This window comes from Neoarius graeffei, chromosome 10 (assembly GCF_027579695.1).
Source record: "Neoarius graeffei isolate fNeoGra1 chromosome 10, fNeoGra1.pri, whole genome shotgun sequence".
Lineage (NCBI taxonomy): Eukaryota > Metazoa > Chordata > Actinopteri > Siluriformes > Ariidae > Neoarius > Neoarius graeffei.
In genome coordinates, this window is record NC_083578.1 from 81,421,898 (window position 1) to 81,445,870 (window position 23,973).

Sequence of the window (23,973 nt, forward strand, 5' to 3'; positions counted from 1 at the left end):
GCTCTCTGTTTATATCAGTTTGTGTGTCTGAATCTGTCTGTCTGTTTGTCTGTCTGTTTGTCTGTCTATTTGTCTGTATCTGTTTGTGTCTATGTTTCTGTCTGTGGCTGGCTGTCTTCCTGTCAGTCTATCTATGTGCCTTAAATCTATCTGTCTGTCTGTCTGTCTGTCTGTCTGTCTGTCTGTGTATGTCTTTCTGTCTACTGTAAGTAAGTGTCTGTCTGTTTATCTATGTCAGTCCATCTATTTAGTTAGGTTTCTGACTACCTCTCTGTCTGTCTGTCTGTCTATCTGTCTGGGTATGTCTTTCTGTCTACCATAAGTGCCTGTCTGTCTGTCTGTCTATTTTTGTCGGTCCATCTATTTATTTGTTTCTGACTACCTGTCTGTCTGTCTGTCTGTCTGTCTGTCTGTCTGTCTGTCTCTCTACCATAACTAAGTGTCTGTCTGTTTATCTATGTCAGTCCATCTATTTATTTAGGTTTCTGACTACCTGTCTGTCTCTCTGTCTGTATCTGTCTGTCTACACTTCTGTTTTTTTGTCTATCTGACTGTGTCTGTTTATCCATCTTTCAATCTGTCTGTCGGTTTACTATCATTGTGTTGGTCTGTCTGTCTGTCTGTTGCTCTCTGTTTATATCAGTTTGTATCTGAATCTGTCTGTATGCGCCATAAGTGTCTGTTTATATCTATTTATGTCAGTCCATCTATTTATTTGTGTTTCTGACTACCTGTCTGTCTGTCTGTCTCTCTGGCTGTCTGTGTCTGTCTATCTGACTGCCAGTCTGTGCGTCTCTGTCTGTCTGTCTCTTTGTGTCTGTGTTTGTAGAAACAGTGCTGTTACACTCTGACACTCTTGTGTATGAGAGTCTGAATGTTTGTGTGATGATGCGTGTTGTGTCTGTGCTGCAGGTGATCATCATGGCGTGTAAGGAGATCGAGCTGGGGAAGGTAACGCTCTTCTGTCTCACTCTGCTTTTGTCTTGTGGCCAACATAACGACTGCTTTAACTTAAAGGAATATTCGACTGCATCTGTACTGTGGTGATCGTTACAGGACTCGTTTAAAGATGTGCCATTCCTTTTCACACTGCTTTTCTCTGTACAGAAAAAATGTGAGGTCTACTGGTCTCCTCTCAACGATGTGTCCACATTCGGTCCCTTCACTGTCTCAACTGTAAGCACCTTGTACTACTAAATCATTATCACCAGTGCATCCGTTACTGGGTATTGTGCAAAAAGTGTGAGGTCAAGTTTGTTCTTTGCTTTGTTACAAAGGAAGAAAGTGAAAAGTCCTTCATTGACCCACAGCCGAGTGAACGCTGCCTCAGAGGAAGTGCTCAGGTTGAATTTCCTCTGCCTGTTGTTTGTTCTGTTAGGTTCAAGAGTCACCGACAAACGAGGAAGTCATCGTGCGAACACTGGCTGTGAAACACTGTGACGTAAGTGTACCATACGGATCCGTGTGTGTGTGGAAATACAGTGACAGCGAATTCTGTGTGAAAGGGAATTACCTTCCTGAAGCAATAACAGAGAAATTAGAAAATTAAAAAGAGGAAGCAAAATGGCTTTGTGCTTCAGGGTTTTTTTTGCCAGATTTTCCCCCATTTTCTCTCCAATTTGGTCACCTGCCGATTCCCACTCACCATCCAACTCTCACCCATCATACACCATCTACCAAAGAGGAATACACAATTCCTCTCGGACATGTAAAGCCAGCCAAGCGTATCATTTCAGTCTGCTGCATCACAGGGCAATGGAACCCACTCGGAGAAAAGCGCTTTCGACCCTCTTCCACATACCCAAGCTGACAGACTGGCTCGCCCATGATTGGCTAGTGTCGCTGTGAATGATGGGAGAGGGATTATCCCATCCCTCCCCACCAGACAGCATGGCCAAGTATATCATCAATATCGAGATTTGAATTTGCGCTGGTTTTATGTTTCTTTAAGAAAAAAAAAATATAACATTTTTAAATGTAAATGTTAAATATGTGTTAATATATTAATTCAGCACAGCCACAGGATCATGGATTCGATTAGAATTTATTAGTGCGGATTAGATTTGATTTGATTTGATTAGATTAGATTAGAGCAGTTTAGAGTAATTTAGATTAGATTAGTGTCGAATATATTTGATTAAACTAAATAAGACTAGTGTCGAGTCTACTCTCCATGACTGACTGCTGTTCTTTCTTTCTCTACTTCCACATCTCAATTGAAGACTTATCTTTTCCATGAGCGTTTCTCTTTCGAACCTTCGGCTCATGAAAGGCGTTAAAGAAATTATTATTATTATGAGCCCAGATTAAATTATGGCCCTTTTCCACTACCCTTTTTCAGCTCACTTCAGCTCACTTCAGCCCGACACGGCTCGCGTTTCGACTACCTCAGAGCAGCACGACTCAGCTCGCTTCAGCCCTGCTTAGCACCCAAAACTCGCACGGTTTTGGAGTGGGGCTGAAGCGAGCCAAACCGAGCCGAGTGGGGCTAGGGGCGTGAGGAGACACTCCCCTGTGCACTGATTGGTGAGGAGGAGTGTCCTCACATGCCCCCACACACCCCGCGAGCACGCTGGGATCTGTAAACACCGTAAACCCGGAAGAAGAAGAATTACGAATTACGAGAATTTCTGAAGCCTTATGCGCCTCGCCTCATCTATACGCTCTTGCCAGTATCTGTTGGCGTTGTCGGTGACAACAAGCCACAGCACCAAGACCAGCAACACTAACGACTCCATGTTTATTGTTTACTATCCGGGTCGTGAGACTACCGCTTAAAAGGTCACTTATGTCACTGTTTGCGCCGCCTAACAACATCACGTGACGTCCACCCACTTTTGCTAACTCCACCCAATGTGTCCACCCACTTCTAGCCAGCACGGTTCAGCGCGGTTGTAGTCGAAACGCAACTCCAACAGCCCCACTCGGCACGGCTCAGCCCAACTCAGCACGGCACGGCTCAGCCCTACTCAGCCGCGTTGGTAGTGGAAAAGCGGCAATAGATTAGTTTAGTTTGTCAGTCCATGCATCTGTCTGTCTCTTCCTGTCAGTCTCTCTGTCTGTATCTGACTCTGTGTCTCTCTGTCTGACTGCCTGTTTCTGTCTGTCCATCTATCTGTGTGTCTGACTGTCTGTCTCTCTGTCTGCATGTTTGTTTATCTGTCTCTGTTTATCGATTTAGATTAGTGTAGATTATTTTAGATGAAACTAAATTAAACTGATCGGACTAGGTTCAGTTAAATTAGTTGAAATTGTTAGATTAGACTAGATTCAATTTGATTAGTTTAGATTGTGTTAGATTAGACTAGATTAGCAACATAAATCCAACAGGCATGTTAATTAAAGATGGCACTGATCTGATGCACAGTACGCATCAGTGGATCAGACATCCTGTAACAAAGATTGGAATTGGATACGGAAAACAAATGCATTTTTGGAAGTGGAAATGTTTGCATACTGTATAAAAAGACTTGATTTTTTTTCTTTTGTTAGGATTTTTTTGAAACATTATTATGTATTAAGTGATTTTGCATGAAAGAGTTTAAAGCTAGACGGCCTTTCGAGTTCATAAAATCGGTGAAATTTAGTTCTCTCTGAAATTTGGTCATTGTGATATATGTTTATTTCTGTAATATCTCACAAAAATATCAGCCCGTTCTGTTCTGTGGCTGGGAAGTTATTTAATTTGAGGGGATTCCTGAGCAAATAATGTGCATGAAATCGCGTACTTCGTGCAGTCAAACAGACTGAGGAAGTGTGTGTGTGTGTGCAGGTTTACCTTTGAGCGTGCACTGACCGTTCCATCATTCTGTCGCTAAATGAACAGCTGATCACACCGAGGTGCTCGCTGACCGCCGATATTTATTTATTAGTTTGGTCCTGTGTTTCCTTTCCTTCGTATATAACATGGCGTCTTTTCTTCTCGCTTTCTTTCCGTTACTGTAGTCGGTCTTTCACGTTTCATTCGCACACTCACGTCCTCCATTTTTCTCTCCTGTTTTAAATTTGTATCCCACAATGCCTTGCACGAACGGGGAAAGACCACCATGTGACGCATGATGTAGTATCTTGAATTGGGTCATGGTGAAGCAGGAAAAAATAGCGGAGAATTTAGGGCCACTAAATGGCTCTAAATTCATTAATTGTTCTATTTAAAAAAAAAAAACTAATACAATTGGAAGTCTGTGATTTAAATTCAGTAGCTTTCAATCCACTAAACAAAAATAAAGGTGTCGGGGAAATTCTTTTTATGACCTGCACTTGAAAAATCTGGAAGACCTTTAACTGTGAAGTGCTCCAGTAAACAAACATAATAATAATAATCTCATCTCAAGCCGCTTTATCCTGTTCTACAGGGTCGCAGGCAAGCTGGAGCCTATCCCAGCTGACTACGGGCGAAAGGCGGGGTACACCCTGGACAAGTCGCCAGGTCATCACAGGGCTGACACATAGACACAGACAACCATTCACACTCACATTCACACCTACGGTCAATTTAGAGTCACCAGTTAACCTAACCTGCATGTCTTTGGACTGTGGGGGAAACCGGAGCACCCGGAGGAAACCCACGCGGACACGGGGAGAACATGCAAACTCCGCACAGAAAGGCCCTCGCCGGCCACGGGGCTCGAACCCAGGACCTTCTTGCTGTGAGGCGACAGCGCTAACCACTACATCACCGTGCCGCCCTAATAATAATAATAATAATAATAATAAAGCTCTTTTTTTTTTAAGAAGACAATATTGAATGACTGTTGATATCAGACAGGTTTTGAAAACTGGTATCGTGCTGTCCCTCATGCTCAGGGAAAATAATCAGGAATAACAATCAGGATTCAGACTGACCTGGCTTTTTCAGGTTAGTGAAATGACGTGCAGTTCACATCCGTGAGGTTGCCTCGTTTTACTCGTGTAGATTCCTGCGGGTAGCGGCTTCCTCAGTTATGTCTCAACAGCCCTCTTTAGATAAAACCCACAGATAATGTGTACTGATAACCCAGTGAAAGTGATCGGCTTTAATAATCAATTGTCCACGATCTTGAGATTCTTCTAGAAAATCTCAGTGAGTTGAGACTATGATGATGGCATACTAATGGGGAAAAAATGGAAAGGTTCAACTCAAGTGAAGAATATTCAAAGTAAAGACAAACAGTGATATATAAAGTGTGATATGTTCAGAGTGTAAATAAGAGTCCTGGAATGAGTCTTTAATCATATAGCAGACACAAATCTCCAGTATCCCGGTGAGATTATCCACTGAAGGAAGAGTTTTTTGGGAAGTGTAAATATTTCGAGTGCAGGACAGAAGCAGAAAGCAAGAAATTTTTCATTCATAATTAACCTCCTAAGGTTTTTTTGCATGCATTTTTTATTTCTCTTTGCTATTTGGGCTTATTAGAACCTGATTAGAATAAAAACTAAGCATCATCTTTTGATAAGATGTACTTTTAGAGAAAAAGTATGTCCACATATGTGGATTCTTGTTCCGAATTTCTAAAAAGTGCTGTCCACGCATGTGACCGCTAAGCCCTAGGAGGTTAAAATAAATAACAGCACTTCTACACATCCTCTCCTCAGATCTAGTGCTGGATACAAGACGCGATTTGTATTGTATTCATGATCCATTTCTACGTGCAGGAAACTCGCACCGTGTCCCATTTCCAGTACACAGCCTGGCCGGATCATGGAATTCCAGATGTAGCGGACGGCATTTTGGGAATGATGGAATCGGTTCACGTCAGACAGGGTTCTCATCCGGGACCTCTGCTTATCCACTGCAGGTCTGTTTCTGTGTCTGTCTTTTTGTCACACACACACACACACACACACACACACACACACACACACACACACGAATCAGCTGCTTCATCAACTGCTTTCTCACCCACACGCTCCATCCTCGCCTGTTCTTCACTGCTCTGACAAATGACCCATCTGCCCATGAAAATTCATCAGAGCGCGAGGCTCTGCTCCACTCCGGCCTGGACCTCCCAGGCTCCATGCATTTTAATCCCAACATTTGAATGAAGTGCGATATGTTAAATATTCAGCACCTGATGTAGCACAGTAGCAGCCAATTAACTTGCAGGCTTCTGCACAAATTCACTCATTAGCCCCTTGCTGTAATGTATGAAAAAGGTTTTGTCTGACAATATGAACCTTAGCGCTTTGGTGACCTCCAGAGGCGAAGCGGAGACAGAAATAGGCTTGATTGCGTTGAGTGATTGGTCTTGATTGCCTTTTCTTTTTTTTTCCCAGCGCTGGCTGTGGAAGAACTGGAGTGATTTGTGCCATTGATATTGTTAATGACCTGCTGCACAAAAAGGTATGAAATTTTAACCTCATGTTAGCAGTATGTGTGAGCATTTGCTTTTATTTCTTCAAGGTATAGTCATCATTCATATACAGTGGATCATAAGAAGCAGGGATGCATCAATATCGGTATACACCAGTGGTTTTTCAAACTTTTCAGACCAAGGACCACTTTATCCATAAAAAAAAAAAAATCGCAGACCACCTAACCTCCTCAGTGTTGCAGTCGAGTCACTAAACCTCGAGTCTGAGTCCAGTCTCGAGTCCACAGTGTTCAAGTCCGAGTCATTCAAAAAAATTTCGAGTCGAGTCCAACACTCCGACCGCACCATTTGATCGACCTCCTTAAAAAGCTTTTTAATGATCGTATTCACGATAGAAAATATTCAAGAGTTAAGCAGTGACAGATTTGGAAACTTTGATGAGCGTCTGCATGCAGAATTTTCACAGCACGGCCATCTGATCTGCCTACCGATATCATTTTTATCTCCTTGACACTATGGCGCTATATTTACTCGATATAAACCTGGGAAACATGGACAGAGTGAAATTAATATGTTCAATCAGATTCCTAATTGACGAATACTAAATCGGTTACTCAGTATCAGTCATACTGCTGTATGGTATTGATGCCTCCCTAATTGTAAGCGTCCTTTATAAACCATATAAGGTGCTGTAGAGATGTTTCTTGTGATTCAGTAGATCGTTTCAGGAATGTGTTGCATTTATACTCGCTCGCATGGTTCTCTCGTAGAAAATCGGAGAAGATTTCAGCATTATGGATATCGTTTTTGAGCTCAGAAGACAAAGACCATCGGCTGTCCAGACTAAGGTATAACACACGAGGAATTCAGTACCAGGGTCATGTAATAAATACACACACACACACTCTCTCTCTCTCTCTCTCTCTCTCTCGCCACTTTATTAGGAACACGCATCCACCTGCTGTTTGATGCAGTCCTCTAATCAGCCGATCCCTTGACAGCAGCACAATGCATCAAATCACGCCGATACAAATCAAGAGCTTCAGTTAATATTCAAAATGTTCAAACATCAGAACGGAAAAAATTGTGATCTCAAAGTGTGACTTTCTTTCACTGTTGCATGGGTGTTGGTTTGAGCCGGATGGACTGGTTTGAGTATTGCAGAAACTGCTGATCTCCTGTGGTTTTCACACACAACAGTCAGAATGGTGTGAAAAACAAAAACACTGAGTGAACGAGCGACAGTTCTGTGGGTGAAAACAAATGCCTTCCTTGTTGATAAGAGAGGTCAGAGGAAAATGGACAGATTGGTTCGAGCTGCCAGGAAGGATATAGTAACTCATAGCAACTCTTTACAACCGTGGTGAGCAGAAAAGCATCTCAGCATGCAACAGCAGAAGAACACATTGGGTTCCACTCCTGCCAGCCATGAACAGGCGTCTTAGAATCAAGAACATGTTCCTAATAAAGTGGCCCATGTGTGTGTGTGTATACTGGGTGCGATTTGCCGGGGGGGATGGGGGGGATCATCCCCCCCTCTGGTTTTTATCTCTGCTGAAAAAAAATCCTCTGGGACAACCCCGTCAATAAAACAAACAAACCCAAAAAAAAGTTGACATGACAGGCATGTTGTGACACAGTTTTCTATGGTCTACATTGCACTCACTTTCAAAATGACCCGAAGTGGCAGCTTTGATGTTCACGAACGTCCCCAGCAAATAGATGCATTGTAGATAACAATATCTTTGCGTTCTCATAGAACGCAAAGATATTTTTATTATGTATCAATGTATCTGCAGGGATGCAAACAGCGCGCCTTTTGGCGGATGCCGCCTTTTTCACGGCCGATTTTTAATTTTTATTTATTTATTTTTTTTTAGGGGGGGCGTTGGAGTGTCTGATTATAATTTCAAAGTAAATTCTGTATTAAAATTACTAAATAAGCAAATCCGTTACAGTCCATGAAACAGGAAGTATAAGGATGAGAAAAAAAACAGTTTAAATCGGAAAGCTGCGCACAATGTGAACTGCGCCATCAGAGCAAACTGTTCATTTAGTATTCTTTTAGTGATTATCGAGTCACTGTCCATTTAATCCGGAGGGAGAGAAACATCACAGCAACGCGACAAGCAATGCGAACTTTGTTGTGTTAGTGTTCGTGTATTTAGTCAGAGAGATAGGAAGATGAATTTACTATCTCTGGTTTAGTGTTCGTTTTCATTTAGTGTTATTCATTTGATGATATCGGATGTTATTGAGCTGTTAGCCTATTGTTACCTTAATTTTGTGACGTTTCATGATTAAAAAAAAAAAACATCCCCCCCTTCTGGTTTTCTGACAAATCGCACCCTGTGTGTATATATATTTAACAATTATTCCACGAAATCGAATCGAACATGAGCTGATGGCTATAACCCATGTACGACGAGATTGAGTGGAATAACTGTTTTATGATGGCGGCGCGCAGTGGTGCAGCGGCTTCTCGGCTCCCGGTTAGCATACGACCCCTTCCTATCTTTCCTATTAACTTGTGCAACAAACTGAGGCTGAAATACAGCGCACAGGACCTATTTACTCTGGGGAACCTGAATGTGGGACTGAAACCAGACGTCAAGGCAGTGTTAGGACGTTTTGGGCTGCTAAAGGAGAGTGGACGAAGGAAAACAAAGCAGCAGCGCACAAGGAGACAACGGTGCGCCCAGAGGCAGAAGTGGGGGAAGAGAGCCGGCCTGCTAGCTAGGCTAAGGGCTAACAACAGACCCACTCTTCCAACTCTGTTCCTGTCTAACGTCCGCTCTCTGGACAACAAGATCGACCTGTTTAGGCTGACTGAACTTCCACAAGGAGATGAGGAATTGCTGTGCTTTCCTGCTCACCGAGACCTGGCTGAATGACAACATGCCGGACTCCGTGTACCACCTGGACGGACTACTTTTCTTCCGCGCCGACCACGATCAGCTGTCAGTGAAAAGCCATGGTGGAGGAGTCTGTGCTTATATCAGCAAGAACTGGTGAACAAACTGCATCCTGGTAAGCCAGCATTGCTCTGAATCTGTGGAGGTCATGTCCCGCCCGCATTACCTGCCTCGGGAGTTTACGATAGTGCTGCTGGTGATTGTTTACTTTCCTCTGAGTGCACACGCTGGCACAGCACTGACGGAGCTGCACGCGCACGTCAGCAAGCTGCAGGATCAACACCCAGAGGCATTTTTTGTGATTGCTGGGGACTTTAATCACGCCCATCTGACGGACTGCCTGCCCTGGTTTTACAAGAACATAGGCATTGCAACCAGGGGAGGCAATACTCTGGACCAGGTCTACACCAGCAAGTGGGGTGCGTATGCTGCGGTGCCACGGCCCCACCGGGGCTTCTCTGATCACATCTCCGTCCTGCTGGTCCCTGTCCATCAAACTGTGCTGAAAAACAACCGGCCAACACGGAAGACCATCACTGTGTGGCCCAGCACAGCAGTCCCTGCACTGCAGGACTGCTTTGAGCGGACAGACTGGCGGGTCTTCAGGGAAGCTGCTACCACCGGTGAAGGTGTAGATCTGGAGGAGTACACCTCGGCCGTCTCCGGCTTCATCCAGAAATGCATCAGTGATGTCACCACCACCAAGAACATCACCATACGTCCCAACCAGAAGCCGTGGATGAATGGTGAGGTTCAGCGTCTCCTGAGAGCACATGACACAGCTTTCAGATCTGGAGATGCACTGGCACTGAGAGTGGCGAGGAGGGATGTCCAAGCGGGTGTGACACGGGCAAAAAGAGCACATGCTGACAAAATCCAGGGCCACTTTGCATCCAACGACCCTCGGAGCCTGTGGCAGGGCATAAAGGTAATCACAGGCTACAACAGGAAGAACGCCGAGTGTCCTCGGGACCCATTCCTGCCAGACGCCCTCAACGCCTTCTATGCCTGTTTTGAACCCACCCGCACCAGGCTCACTATCCCAGAGGGTGAGCTACCATCGTTCAGCGTGTCAGCAGACGACATGAGGAGGACTCTGCAGCGCGTCAACCCCCGCAAGGCAGCAGGACCAGACAACATCTCGGGGAGGGTCCTGAAGGCCTGCGCACATGAGCTCAGTGAGGTGTGGACAGACATCTTTAACACCTCCCTCTCTCAGGCTGTGGTGCCAGTGTGTCTGAAGACATCTTCCATCATTCCAGTGCCCAAGTGTGCAGCAGTGAGGAGCATGAACGACTATCGACCGGTGGCTCTCACCCCGATAGTCATGAAATGCTTCGAATGCCTGGTCATGGACCACATTAAGGAGAAGGTGGACATAAATGTGGACTCAGACTAGTACACATACAGGAGGAACAGGTCTGTAGAGGACGGCATCTCATCCATTGTCCACTCTGCGCTCACCCACCTGGAGAGCAGAGACACCTACATGAGGCTGCTTTTTCTGGACTTTAGCTCGGCGTTCAACATGATCGACCCACAGACTTTAGTCAACAAACTGCTGCCGCTTGGATTACCACCATCCCTCTGCAACTGGGTACTGGATTTACTGACACACAGGCCACAGACAGTGAGGATGCATGGCGTCTCTTCTTCTACCATCATCTTCAACACCAGCTCCCCCCAGGGTTGCGTCCTTAGACCCTTATCTACATTCTACTCACATATGACTGCTCCGCTAAACATCTGGGCAGTCGTATTGTGAAGTTCGCGGATGACACGGCGGTGGTGGGACAGATGATGATGGTCCACAGTATCAAGTACCTGGGGGTCTACATCTCTAGCGATTTGAAGTGGACCATGAACACAGCCAGCATGGTCAAGAAGGCCCACCAACGCCTCTACTTTTTAAGGAGGCTAAGGCAGGCCGGACTGAGCCCTGCGGTCCTGGGAGCCTTCTACAGGTGTGTGGTGGAGAGCACACTGACTTCCTCCATCACCTCCTGGTATGGAAACTGCTCAGCTGTGGACAGGAAGGCTCTGCAGAGGGTGGTGCGCACAGCACAGAAGATCACCCGTTGCAGCCTGCCGTCCATAGAAGACATCTCCAACAGCCGGTGAAGGAGCAGAGCGGCCCGCATCATGGGTGACTCCACCCACCCAGCACACAGACTATTCAGCCTCCTCTCCTCAGGAAAAAGACTCTGCAGCATCAGGGCCAAAACATCAAGGCTCCAGCGCAGCTTCTTCCCAGAAGCTGTGAGACTAATGAACACTAAGCCTAAGCTCTGATGCTGCCCCCCCCCACTCCCCTCATTTTGCATTTTTGTACATATTGAAGTTTTTCCTGTTCACCTGAACACTTTTTAATGATGGTCGCACTATTTTTCTATTTATTTTTCATTTTAATTCTTCTATTTATATACACTGCTGGCCCAGAGGCACAAATTTCATTTACACATGAAACATGCAAATGACAGTAAAGAACCTTGACCTTATTCTATCCACATTCACTGGATTTTGAGAAACAGAGCATTTTTATATTTTGCAAATTCAATAAATAAAAACTTTATACAAAGCGTCTGACAAAATCATTTCCGCTCAGGCAGACTTCTTAAAAACCTATCGATGGCTGCACGAATCGACATGAGTGTTTGTTTTTTTGTAGAAAGCGCCGTCTTGCTGTTGTGCCGAGGTATGGAATAGCTTTAGACATTTATTTAATTCTTCCTTGGACATTTCAGTTCTGTAATTTTCAAACTTCTTTGAGCTTTTGAACCAGTCTAAAAAAAAATAAACAAATTTTAATGCTTAAAGATGAAGAAAGTGGGCGGCACGGTGGTGTAGTGGTTAGCGCTGTCGCCTCACAGCAGGAAGGTCCGGATTCGAGCCCCGTGGCCGGCGAGGGCCTTTCTGTGCGGAGTTTGCATGTTCTCCCCGTGTCCGCGTGGGTTTCCTCCGGGTGCTCCGGTTTCCGCCACAGTCCAAAGACATGCAGGTTAGGTTAACTGGTGACTCTAAATTGACCGTAGGTGTGAGTGTGAGTGTGAATGGTTGTCTGTGTCTATGTGTCAGCCCTGTGATGACCTGGCGACTTGTCCAGGGTGTACCCCGCCTTTCGCCCGTAGTCAGCTGGGATAGGCTCCAGCTTGCCTGCGACCCTGTATAACAGGATAAAGCGGCTAGAGATAATGAGATGAGATAAATAAAGATATGCTCTTACCATCAAATACTTTCATTCCATATTTTGTTGCTTTTTTTGGGGGGGGGGTTGTTTTCGAGTAGTTCTTATTTCGTCCTTAGTTGGTTCCGCAACATGCTCCACCATTTTGTTTTTCTCTACTCACGGTATACAGTATGAGCTGATATTCTAGTAGTAGAGTAGCCAATCAGAGTGCGTGATTGCTCACATCCAGTGAATGTGGATGAGAGGGAGAGAGCTGTGGGGTTTTTTTTGTGTGTTTTTTTTTTTTTTTTAATTGTCCAGTTTTCTCCTTTTCCTTTCTCTTGAGCGAAAGAACGTTGAGGTCAGACGGTGATGTTTTGTTTTTGTGTCCATCCAGGAACAGTACGAGTTTGTCTTTCATACTGTGGCTCAGATGTTCGAGAAGGTCTTGCAGCAATCGTCACAGAATCACCAAAATCAGAGCCTGGTACGTTTCAATTTCCTAATCACATCCTGCTCATTCATCGATCATTAATTGCCTCATACTGTATATTCCGAATAAAAGTGTTCCTCTGGGCGATCACAAGTCAGATTTCTCATGTAACATAACAGATGTCTAAATGAGAAAGGGAATATGGAATAGCTAGGCTTTGTTTTCAATCAATCAGGATTTGGGTTAGTTGCGAAAAGTGTTATTGTGGCTGTAATTACCACCATCAGCCGCTAGATGGCATGTGGAGAGCCTGAGCAGAGAAAACACTTAACTGTGCGATGCGAGCGTTAAACATACACAGTTGAGGACTCTCTTAAAGGAAGTTGATATGACTATGAGTTTGTTTAATTTTTTATTTTTAACAGGATGTAGATCATTTCGGAGATAATAGTTATTTAAAAAAAACAAAAAAAAACCCCACAGTCATAAATAAGCTATCCATGGCTCAGCTGTGCATGGTTTCTGTGGTGTGGCTCTAAAACCGAAATCATGGGCCCTTTTTCATGCTATTTTAGTCACGCTTTACTTCCTCCAAGGCTTTCTGTTGCAAACATTTATAAATGAACTTCAGCAGGAAGTACCTTCACAGAGTGTGCTTCCTCTATGTAAATTTGAGCACCAGCCCGTCGGATCACTTTCGCTCATACAGCAGCGTTCACAACACAGTGCTTTTCTCCTTCCTCATCCTCTGTTTCTTTCTCTGTTGGGTTTTTATGTTGTTGTTGTTGTTGGACGATTCAGCCCTCACAGTCTCTGTACGCCAGTGCGCTGCCCCCAAAGCCAGCGCTGAGGTCATTCTCCATCGGCTGCGAAAACAAGAATACAAGGTAATAGGTCTTACACACACACCATGGCTGGATTTTTTCACATCTGACGGATTCTTATCTGCTCTTTTAAATCGTGTACTTATTTTATTTTCCACTGATTAAATCTGTCTCGATTAACAGTTCAGAAAGAATGAAATGAAATGTGCAAGAATTAATTACACACTAGTATGAATACTATAATAACTACTTTTCTGCCTTCCACTGATATTTCATCGAAATTAGATAGGATTAAATATATTAATATTTCTAATAACTTTTAAATACTGTATGTTCCAACCAGCTCAGCGCCATACGACGCCTGATAAACGATCATAGATTTACATACTGTTGTGTCTGGTAATGATAATTACTTCAAAAAGGCTGTGCAGTAGTGCCAATACTATTGCACATCCTGTTCTAATCAAGAAGAAAAAAAAAACATCAGTCATTACCAGGTGCACAAACTTGAAACTGTGTGTGTGTGTGTGAGAGAGAGAGAGAGAATTGGTTATGTGATGCACATATTTAAGTCCCAGTGCTCGTGGTAGTCGTAACAAATTCTCCACGCATCTACATCAAGAATGCGCTCAAATTCACGAATCAGATGAATCTTAAAATGAACATTATAATCGTATGTTACAGATATAATTCTTTGGGAAAGGGAACTCCCCTGACTCATTCATGAAGAAGACAGAAAGCTGTTTTGCTCATTAATAAACATCTCCTGACAGAACGTTTCACCATATCAACAATTATACTGTGAAAGAGCTGTTGCTATAGAAACAATAAGAACCCTGTTACCTTCAAGCCAGAACTGTTCTGAGAACCTGCCGTTACAGAACATTCGTCGACAACTTCTGGCCAATCGGAATCGAGAATTCAGCAGCACTGTGGTTTATGCGCCGTTTAAACGATCTAAAATAAACTGCAGAATAATCAGTTGCATTAACCCCTTCAAGGCCCTGGGATGAGTCATGTACTGTATGTCATGAAATCTTTTACCGCTGTGCATTATGGCGTACGCTGCTCATCATGGGCTACATTCACACTGCAGGCTGAAGTGACTCAAATCCGATCTTTTCGCCCATATGTGACCTGTATCCGATCTTTTATTGACAATATGAACGACACAGATCCGATTTTTTCAAATCCGACCCAGGCCGTTTGGATATGTGGTCCTAATTCCGATTCCTATCCGCTCTTTTCATATGCGACTTCAGTCTGAACCGCCAGGTCGCATTCATCCGACTTACACGTCATCAACAAGCCACAAACGTCACTATTCTGCGCTGAAGTAGGCGGCGGGTCTCTCAAAAAAAGTTACAACAACATGGCGCATAATCACGGGCGCAGATAGAGGGTGGGACGGGTGGGATTCGTCCCACCCAGATTTAAATTCACTTCGTTCGGTCCCCCCCACTTTGCATAAGGCAAACCTCACGGAAAAATCAAAAGACTAATTACCATTCGGTTTATTGAGGTGCACGGCAGTGTATACATAGTTGCAACAACTCGCATAAAACAAAACAAAGACTGATATTCGGTTGGTTGAGCTGCGCAGACTGCACAGGTTGCGAGCTCGAGCTTGGTTGCTATGGTAACCCACAACAAGTTTGACAGGCATATCGGGGTTGGGGTTGGTTTGCTGGCAGCTTTGTCCCCCCCAGTTTTTTGTCCCCCCCCCAGTTCAAAAAACGTATCTGCGCCCCTGCGCATGACATCAATGCGAGGGACGCTTCGGGCTGTGAAGGTTCTGAATCTTCTCAATGGAAGGACGCAGAGGTTAGGGAGCTGATTTCCATTTGGGGGGATGCAGCTATTCAAGCTAGATTGGATGGGTCATACCGCAACCGGGCGGTTTTACTTCCGTAAACACTGGCCATGCTCACTGCGTGTGACGTCGTCGTATCCTGCAATGCGCATGCGGAACACTTTTAGGTCGCTTTTCGTTCATACTGAGGATCACATACAAGTCGCATATATTTGTTAATGTGAACGACCTCACAAAAAAATCGGATTTCACAAAAAAATTGGAATTGAGCATTAAGCCTTGCAGTGTGAACGTAGCGATGAACACCTCCTTTTATGTACCTTACATGGCACATTACCGCGAGTTGGCCTAGTGGTTAGCGTGTCCGCCTCTCGATCGGGAGATCACGAGTTCTATTCGCGGTCAGGTCATACCAAAGACCATCATAAAAATGGTACCCAGTTACTTGGAATACATGGACCCTTGGTGTACATTGTGTTTTCAAGTACTAGTAATTCCTGTTTATGGACAGGTTCTCATTGATGAGATGTTTTTGATTACTAAAGTTATTTTTACTCTACAACAGTGTTTGTTTTTTGTGATTTTTCTAGAGAAAGATCATTAAAATATCCCAATTTTGACCTATTTTTCTCCGATATGCCCGGCACATTACAGTTAATTATGGGTGGCAGCCAAGGGGTTAAATATACAGCGCTGTGCAAAAGTCTTACGCACATGGAAAGAAATGCTGTCGACCGAAAACGGCTTAAAAATAATGAAATGAAATGTTTCAGCATTAATAAAATCCTGTAAGCGGTAAGCCGTAATAAATGAAACAACGTCGATATTTGGTGTAAGACGACCCTTTGCTTTAAAAATAAAACTAACGCATCTCCCATAACCTGGTACGGAACAGAATGGGATGGAACAGTAACGTCACGTATTTTAATGTGGTGTCACGTCTAATCTCATCTCATTATCTCTAGCCGCTTTATCCTGTCCTACAGGGTCGCAGGCAAGCTGGAGCCTATCCCAGCTGACTACGGGCGAAAGGCGGGGTACACCCTGGACAAGTCGCCAGGTCATCACAGGGCTGACATACATTTTACACTCATTGCACATAAAATACAAATATGAATCTTTTGGTAACTTACAGCTACAGTAAAGCCTTTCTCCATGAATGGTTCTATAGCTATCAGTTTTCTCAACAATTTTATGTGGGAACATGGTAAAGAGTTTGTTTTGCATACAAGTATGTAAGTGCTCTCTCATGACCCTAACATCATACTCGACAGTACACGGGTCAATGCCATGTAAAATACTGACACAGTTTGCTATGGCAAATACCCCGCAGGAATTAGTATCGAGTTGGGCTTGAACATCTACAAACTTCAAAACTAGTGACATTGATGACACTGGTGTTGCAAACTGAACCACACTTCTTAAACATGTTAACCTCAGACAGTTGCGTCCTCCACTGCCTAAGGCCAAGTTTACATTAGACCGTGTCTGTCTCGTTTTCTTCGCGGATGCACTGTCCGTTTACATTAAACCGCCTGGAAACGCCGGGAAACGGGAATCCGCCAGGGTCCACGTATTCAATCTAGATCGTGTCTGGTCCGGTGCTGTGTAAACATTGAGAATACGCGGATACGCTGTGCTGAGCTCTAGCTGGCGTCGTCATTGGACAACGTCACTGTGACATCCACCTTCCTGATTCGCTGGCGTTGGTCATGTGACGCGACTGCTGAAAAACGGCGCGGACTTCCGCCTTGTATCACCTTTCATTAAAGAGTATAAAAGTATGAAAATACTGCCAATACTGATGCAAATACTGCCCATTGTGTAGTTATGATTGTCTTTAGGCTTGCCATCCTTCCACTTGCAAGTGGTAAGTGATATGCACTGGGATCACACACACAGCGGCTCAGTCCCGAATCGTGGCTTGTGCGCTTCACTCGCGCGCTCTGTGAGCTGCGCAGGGCCGGAGTGCGCACCCTCCAGAGGGCACTCGCTGTTCAGGGCGGAGTGATTTGGAGCGCAGGATGCCTGCGGAGCCGAGCGTATCCGTGTATTGGTGTTGCTGTGTGCACGCGAATCGTGTATTGGTGTTGCTGTGTGCACACTAATCGTTTTAAAAACATTAATCTGATGATCCGCTGATACGGTCTAATGTAAACTTGGCCTAACACATCAACATCTCCATCATGGCAGTTAAAAGTGGAGACAACTATCCTGTGAGAACCCGTCCCAACGGGATGGCACTTGTTCCGCCACACGGGATTTCTTTGTGACGTCACGCCGAGGTATATTCCGTAATTGGAGTTCCGGGCTTTTAGATCAATTTCGATTGAAAATATCGTGAATATAACGTTAATACAATGTGACGAGATATAATAATACTGGATAATCAAAGAATGCATGACAGTGTGAGTACAAGATGTTAAGTATGAAACCTCTGAATATTTAGAAAACGTAACGTAATTTAACGTAATTTATTTTTTTCGCAGTCCGGTTTCCATCAAATTGTGCGCTCTGATTGGCTGGCGAGCAGTCCGGAATCCTACGATCCGGACCCCGGTTACGGACCTTTGTCGACTCGCTCGTTCACAACAACAACAAACATAGTAGCAATTTTTTGTCAACATTTATTTTCGCGTTTCTCAGTATAATAGCATTAATGTTACAGCATGGGTAGCGATAACAACAGTGTTCACAGCGAAAGCGAGTTTTACTCCCCCGATGAAGACGAAATAAAAGAAACCATTTCAGGAGAAAGCCGAGTAGCAGGTTTGTTCTAAATATGGTTTCCCTTTCAGGCGCTCTCATTTTCTGTTTGAATTTGGTAAAGGAAAAAAATTAATATATCATTTACCGGGCGGCACGGTGGTGTAGTGGTTAGCGCTGTCGCCTCACAGCAAAAAGGTCCTGGGTTCGAGCCCTGGGGTCGGCGAGGGCCTTTCTGTGCGGAGTTTGCATGTTCTCCCCGTGTCCGCGTGGGTTTCCTCCGGGTGCTCCGGTTTCCCCCACAGTCCAAAGACATGCAGGTTAGGTTAACTGGTGACTCTAAATTGAGCGTAGGTGTGAATGTGAGTGTGAATGGTTGTCTGTGTCTATGTGTCAGCCCTGTGATGACCTGGCGACTTGTCCAGGGTGTACCCCGCCTTTCGCCCGTAGTCAGCTGGGATAGGCTCCAGCTTGCCTGCGACCCTGTAGAAGGATAAAGCAGCTACAGATAATGAGATGAGATGAGATGAGATATCATTTACCAGCTTAATGTCGGTCCGTAATGTCGGTCCGTATTGTGAAATACCGTGACCTCGGCCTTGAAAATACTGACCGAGGCCCAGAGACCTCGGTCAGTATTTTCAAGGCCTCGGTCACGGTATTTCACGATATGGACCTCCCAGCTGGTAAATAACATATATGTACCGTCCTGTTCCAGTTCATACTTTCCGTACCAGGTTATGGGAGACACCAAAAATAGTAGGTTTTACTGAGCATCTTGCAGAACCAGCCAGAGTACTTCTGGACACTTTTTGACTGTCACATTTACTTCTTAATTTTGCACCAAAACCCAGTAGTCTTCATTATGTTTTCTTTTTTCATCTGAAAAGTGTTCTCTTATGCAATACGCTGCTCAGATACAAGTGTTTATTTTCTGTAACATTTCATTTTATGCTGGAACCCCCCCGAATGTTTGGAAGTCTAAAATGTTCTTGTACCGACTCGATAATGTAGAAGTCATAAAATAAAAATCAATAACAAAGTTTGTATGGAGGGGGAAGAAAAGGGGGTGCCAAGACTTTTGCACAGTACCAAGCAGAAGAGAAATCTTGCTTAAAAAGTAGTTGATATGCTGAAAGAAAACTGCAGTGCGTTTGCAAAGAAAGAGAACATGCAGTTCCTGCTTTCAATTTCATGAAAGGCTTTTGGCAAATATAAAAACGGATGATTTTGCCGCTTTCGTTTCTTACACCCAACAGTCAGCATTTCAGCCGTGGAAAACGCCTCGTCGTTCGAGAATGTTCCTCCTGAGCATTCAAGTATCAGAGTGAGAGCAAAATACCGTATAAAAGTCTTGAGAATAATATTTAGTGATGAGACATCGCAGCTAAGAGAGAACATCATCAGGACGTCCAATAAAATATTCAACAGGTCCTAATAAGGTGAGGATGTAACGTTGTGAAATGAACGTTTGTGCAATTCGTTAAACGTTTCCTGTTTGACATGGTTTACTTTGTTCTGTTGGAACATTCAGAGTTTGGAAAAAATGAAAAGGACAAATTGGAAGTGACCAGAACTAAAACTGCTAAAACTAGTGTTGTAGTTCTTGCAGAGGGGAACCGTCAGGGCTATCGAGGTGTTCAGAGAAGCCCAAACATATCAGCATTTCAAATATTATCTTCAATTGCTTTCATTCTTTCATAATTTTGTGATAATTATTCTCTTCTAATTCTAATTCGGCCTCATTTTCTGTCAAATTTGCTTCAGAAATGAAAGGGTTACTGTCCTGGAAACATTAAAATGGAGTTATCCAGTGAGATTATTTTTGTTTGTTGTGTCTAGGCTGGGGCGGCACGGTGGTGTAGTGGTTAGCGCTGTCGCCTCATAGCAAGAAGGTCCGGGGTTCGAGCCCTGTGGCCGGCGAGGGCCTTTCTGTGCGGAGTTTGCATGTTCTCCCCGTGTCCGCGTGGGTTTCCTCCGGGTGCTCCGGTTTCCCCCACAGTCCAAAGACATGCAGGTTAGGTTAACTGATGACTCTAAATTGACCGTAGGTGTGAATGTGAGTGTGAATGGTTGTCTGTGTCTATGTGTCAGCCCTGTGATGACCTGGCGACTTGTCCAGGGTGTACCCCGCCTTTCGCCCGTAGTCAGCTGGGATAGGCTCCAGCTTGCCTGCGACCCTGTAGAAGGATAAAGCGGCTAGAGATAATGAGATGAGGTGTCTAGGCTGAGAAGAGTTTCGAGCCGCTCACTCATTGGTTCGGACTTCATTGGCGGGACAGAAGGCCATGGCAGTGTATGTTTATGTAGGAAGTGGCAGATGAATTAACCATTAACCAATCAGATTTTGATTTATAGTGGGCGGGAACAAAAATGTATTGCCCTCAGCCTTCTTGAAGGCCAACGCTAGCTTACCTGTGAATCGTTCATCAGTAGTGTTAGCGAATGCTAATAAAGCGGTCAAGGCCATGCTATCGAAAGCAAGTAGCAGAAGCTAACGACTGAGAAACTAAGATTTCTGTCTCCAGACTCTTCTTCTACGCTGCACGCTCGCTACAGTATTTTTCACTCAGACTTGCGTATTTGTTTCCCTGTGTAATTTACTTAGTTACTTTTAAAATCAACATCGACAAGACACACAACGAAGCAACCTGGCAGCCTGATGCTAATCCCTTGCACAATCCTTTTCCCTGTTGCTTTTTTGGTGCCTGGCCGCGTTTTTACTCTGTCTTGTCTCGGTCTCAGACATGGAGGACTCTGGATTTTATTTCAAGACCATAACTGTGGGAGTTTTACTAAATTGCCTGTGCATTGTCTGATTTATTTGTTAACATCGTTACTGTGATTGGATGTAAAATTTCCTGCTTCAGATGCAACCAGTAACGTGACTCTTTGCTAATTTGAAATTTTTCTTCCTGTTAACTGCTGTCACACACACCGTCCCTCCCCACCCCCCTTCACACCCGCTGGTCTGGTCCTGGTCTTGACTCAGTCTCGTCCTGTCTTGGTCTTGACTTGATCTTAACCCCTCAGAGTCTTGGTCTTGTCTCGGTCTCGATACACTTTGGTCTTGGTTTAGGTGATCTTGACAGTGACGCGAGAAAAAACATTATGCAAACCTAAAAATTTTAACTGGGAAGCAAACATTTCATTATCTCGCACGTGACATGGTCTGATTTAACCAGTGAGCTCTGACAGACCAGTGGTAGGTTTCCCAAGAGCGTCTGAACTAGGAGAGAGAGCGTTCAGTTTGCTGCTCATTCTACCATTTAACGATGATCTTTGTACTGCAGTGCTTTTGGGGAAACTCAGCACAGAAGTGGTCATGCAGCTTCCTTACTGGAATTTCTGGTTTGATGTTAAAAAAAAAAGCGCCTTTACTGGGTGTTTGAGACATCTAGATTTAAGTGAGAGTAAAATGCGATAGTCATCACATTTGAAAAGTAGTTAAATTAAGCCTTCACGAGCATTGCATGAATCTCTTATAAACTACTGCTTGATGTAAGACTTTTGTCCAAGGTTTCTATTTTTCTGAGACTTCCTCTTATTATGCCCCAGCCAAATTGTTTGAGATTATAATTTATCTGTAATCTGTTATTAATTTGGCATTCGAGCTTTTCCAATTCCACAAATGTCCACCTTACCAGATACAATGTTCACTCGTGTCTTTTACTCATATTTCTCTGTATTTACTTCTCTGGTTGTATTACACAACCCAATTCCAAAAAAAGTTGGGACGCTGTGTAAACTGTAAATAAAAACACAATGTGATGATTTGCAAATCATGGAAACCCTATATTTCATTGAAAATAATACAAAGACAACATATCAAATGTTGAAACTGAGATGGTATTGTTCATTGAAAAATCTACGCTTATTTTGAATTTGATGTCAGCAACACGTTTCAAAAAAGTTGGGACGGGGCACATTTACCACTGTGTTGCATCGCCTCTACTTTTAACAACACTCCGTAAATGTTTTGAGGAAACCAGTTGCTGTAGTTTTGAAAGAGAAATGTTGTCCGATTCTTCCCTGATATACAGTTTCAGTTGCTCAACAGTTCAGGGTCTACTTTGTCGTATTTTGCGCTTCATAATGCACCAAACGTTTTAAATGGGAGACAGGTCTGAACTGTAAGCAGGCCAGTTTAGCACCCGGACTCTCTTACTACGGAGCCATGCAGTTTTAATATGTGCAGAAAGCGGTTTGGCATTGTCTTGCTGAAAGAAGGAAGGCCTTTCTTGAAAAAGAGTTTGTCTGGATGGCAGCATATTGCTCTGAAACATGGATATAACATTCAGCCATTTGCCAGTTAACCAGATTCTTTTTTTTTTTTTAACATGACACAACTGTAAGAATATAGCGGGTGCGTGGAGCACAGAAGTACGGCAGGCCAGAACTGAGTTCCAAAGAAAACTCTTTATTTGCACTTTTCAGTCGCAAATAGACACTCTCCCGGCCACACACGCATATACACGCACACAAGTCATCTGGTTGGGGAGAGAGCTCCCTTCCTCTGCTCTCTCTCTCTCTCTCCTTTTATCGGGCATGGTCACTGGGGAAGACACACAAACACAGGTTAATTGACATCAGGTGCAGTGATTCTGCCACTTCCCTTCCCTGACTCTGCCCTCCGGTCACAGACCGATGCTTGACCACGCCCCCGCTGCCATAACAACTTTTTCAGTCTTTCGTTGCCCCTGTCCCAACTTTTCTGAAATGTGTTGCTGACATCAAATTCAAAATGAGCATATATTTTTCAAAAAACAATAAAATTTCTCAGTTTCAACATTTTGATATGTTGTTTTTGTTCTATTTTCAATGAAATATAGAGTTTCCATGATTTGAAAATTATCGCATTCTGTTTTTATTGACCGTTTACAAAGCGTCCCAACTTTTTTGGAATTGGGGTTGTAGAAGCACGTAAGTCAGTAATGAAGCTTTTAAGACGTTGTCTATGAAGTATTCCGGAATTTATTGTACCTACTTCAGGCATGACCAGAATCGTGTGTGATTTACCTGAAACGACGGTTTATTGAGTTAAGAAGCTGATATGTCGGCTCAGTGAATGATTTTAAGGCCCCAAGCTCAAATGATAGTCAAATTTGCATTTAACCCATTTCACCCCATCGGTCACAATAGTGACCGTAAAAAATATTTTTATTTATAAGGCTCTAATATATAGATTTAGGCACTGCCTAAAAGTGGAGCTCCCATCTGTTTCTGGGTTGTAGAATTTCCTTATATCATAGCCAGTCTCTTTTGTTTCATTTCTTTACTGGCTAGCACTGGCCACGAGGCGGTGTGTGTATGACTGGTAATTATTAACACTGGCCACTAGGCAGTGTGTCACCTCATCTCATTATCTCTTGCCGGTTTATCCTGTTCTACAGGGTCGCAGGCAAGCTGGAGCCTATCCCAGCTGACTACGGGTGAAAGGCGGGGTACACCCTGGACAAGTCGCCAGGCCATCACAGGGCTGACACATAGACACAGACAACCATTCACACTCACATTCACACCTACGGTCAATTTAGAGTCACCAGTTAACCTAACCTGCATGTCTTTGGACTGTGGGGGAAACCGGAGCACCCGGAGGAAACCCACGCAGACATGCACAGAAAGGCCCTCGCCGGCCACAGGGCTCGAACCCGGACCTTCTTGCTGTGAGGCGACAGCGCTAACCACTACACCACCGTGCCGCCTAGGCGGTGTGTATGACTGGTAATTACTAACACTGGCCACTAGGCGGTGTGTCATCTCATCTCATCTCATTATCTCTAGCCGCTTTATCCTTCTACAGGGTCGCAGGCAAGCTGG

The 23,973-nt window shown here is 44.1% G+C and overlaps 1 protein-coding gene across 4 annotated transcripts in view; it reads left to right on the plus strand.

Moving 5' to 3' along the window:
* The window catches only part of ptpn18 (protein tyrosine phosphatase non-receptor type 18), a 113,082-nt gene that overhangs the window by 33,326 nt on the left and 55,783 nt on the right, over positions 1-23,973 (plus strand). For all 4 annotated transcript variants that reach the window (XM_060932400.1, XM_060932401.1, XM_060932402.1 and 1 more), the window contains 8 exons: positions 913-951; positions 1,108-1,176; positions 1,379-1,441; positions 5,638-5,780; positions 6,259-6,325; positions 7,067-7,144; positions 12,775-12,864; positions 13,612-13,697. In XM_060932400.1, coding sequence (XP_060788383.1) covers positions 913-951; positions 1,108-1,176; positions 1,379-1,441; positions 5,638-5,780; positions 6,259-6,325; positions 7,067-7,144; positions 12,775-12,864; positions 13,612-13,697 — 635 coding nt within the window. The remainder of the gene's footprint in view (positions 1-912; positions 952-1,107; positions 1,177-1,378; positions 1,442-5,637; positions 5,781-6,258; positions 6,326-7,066; positions 7,145-12,774; positions 12,865-13,611; positions 13,698-23,973) is intronic.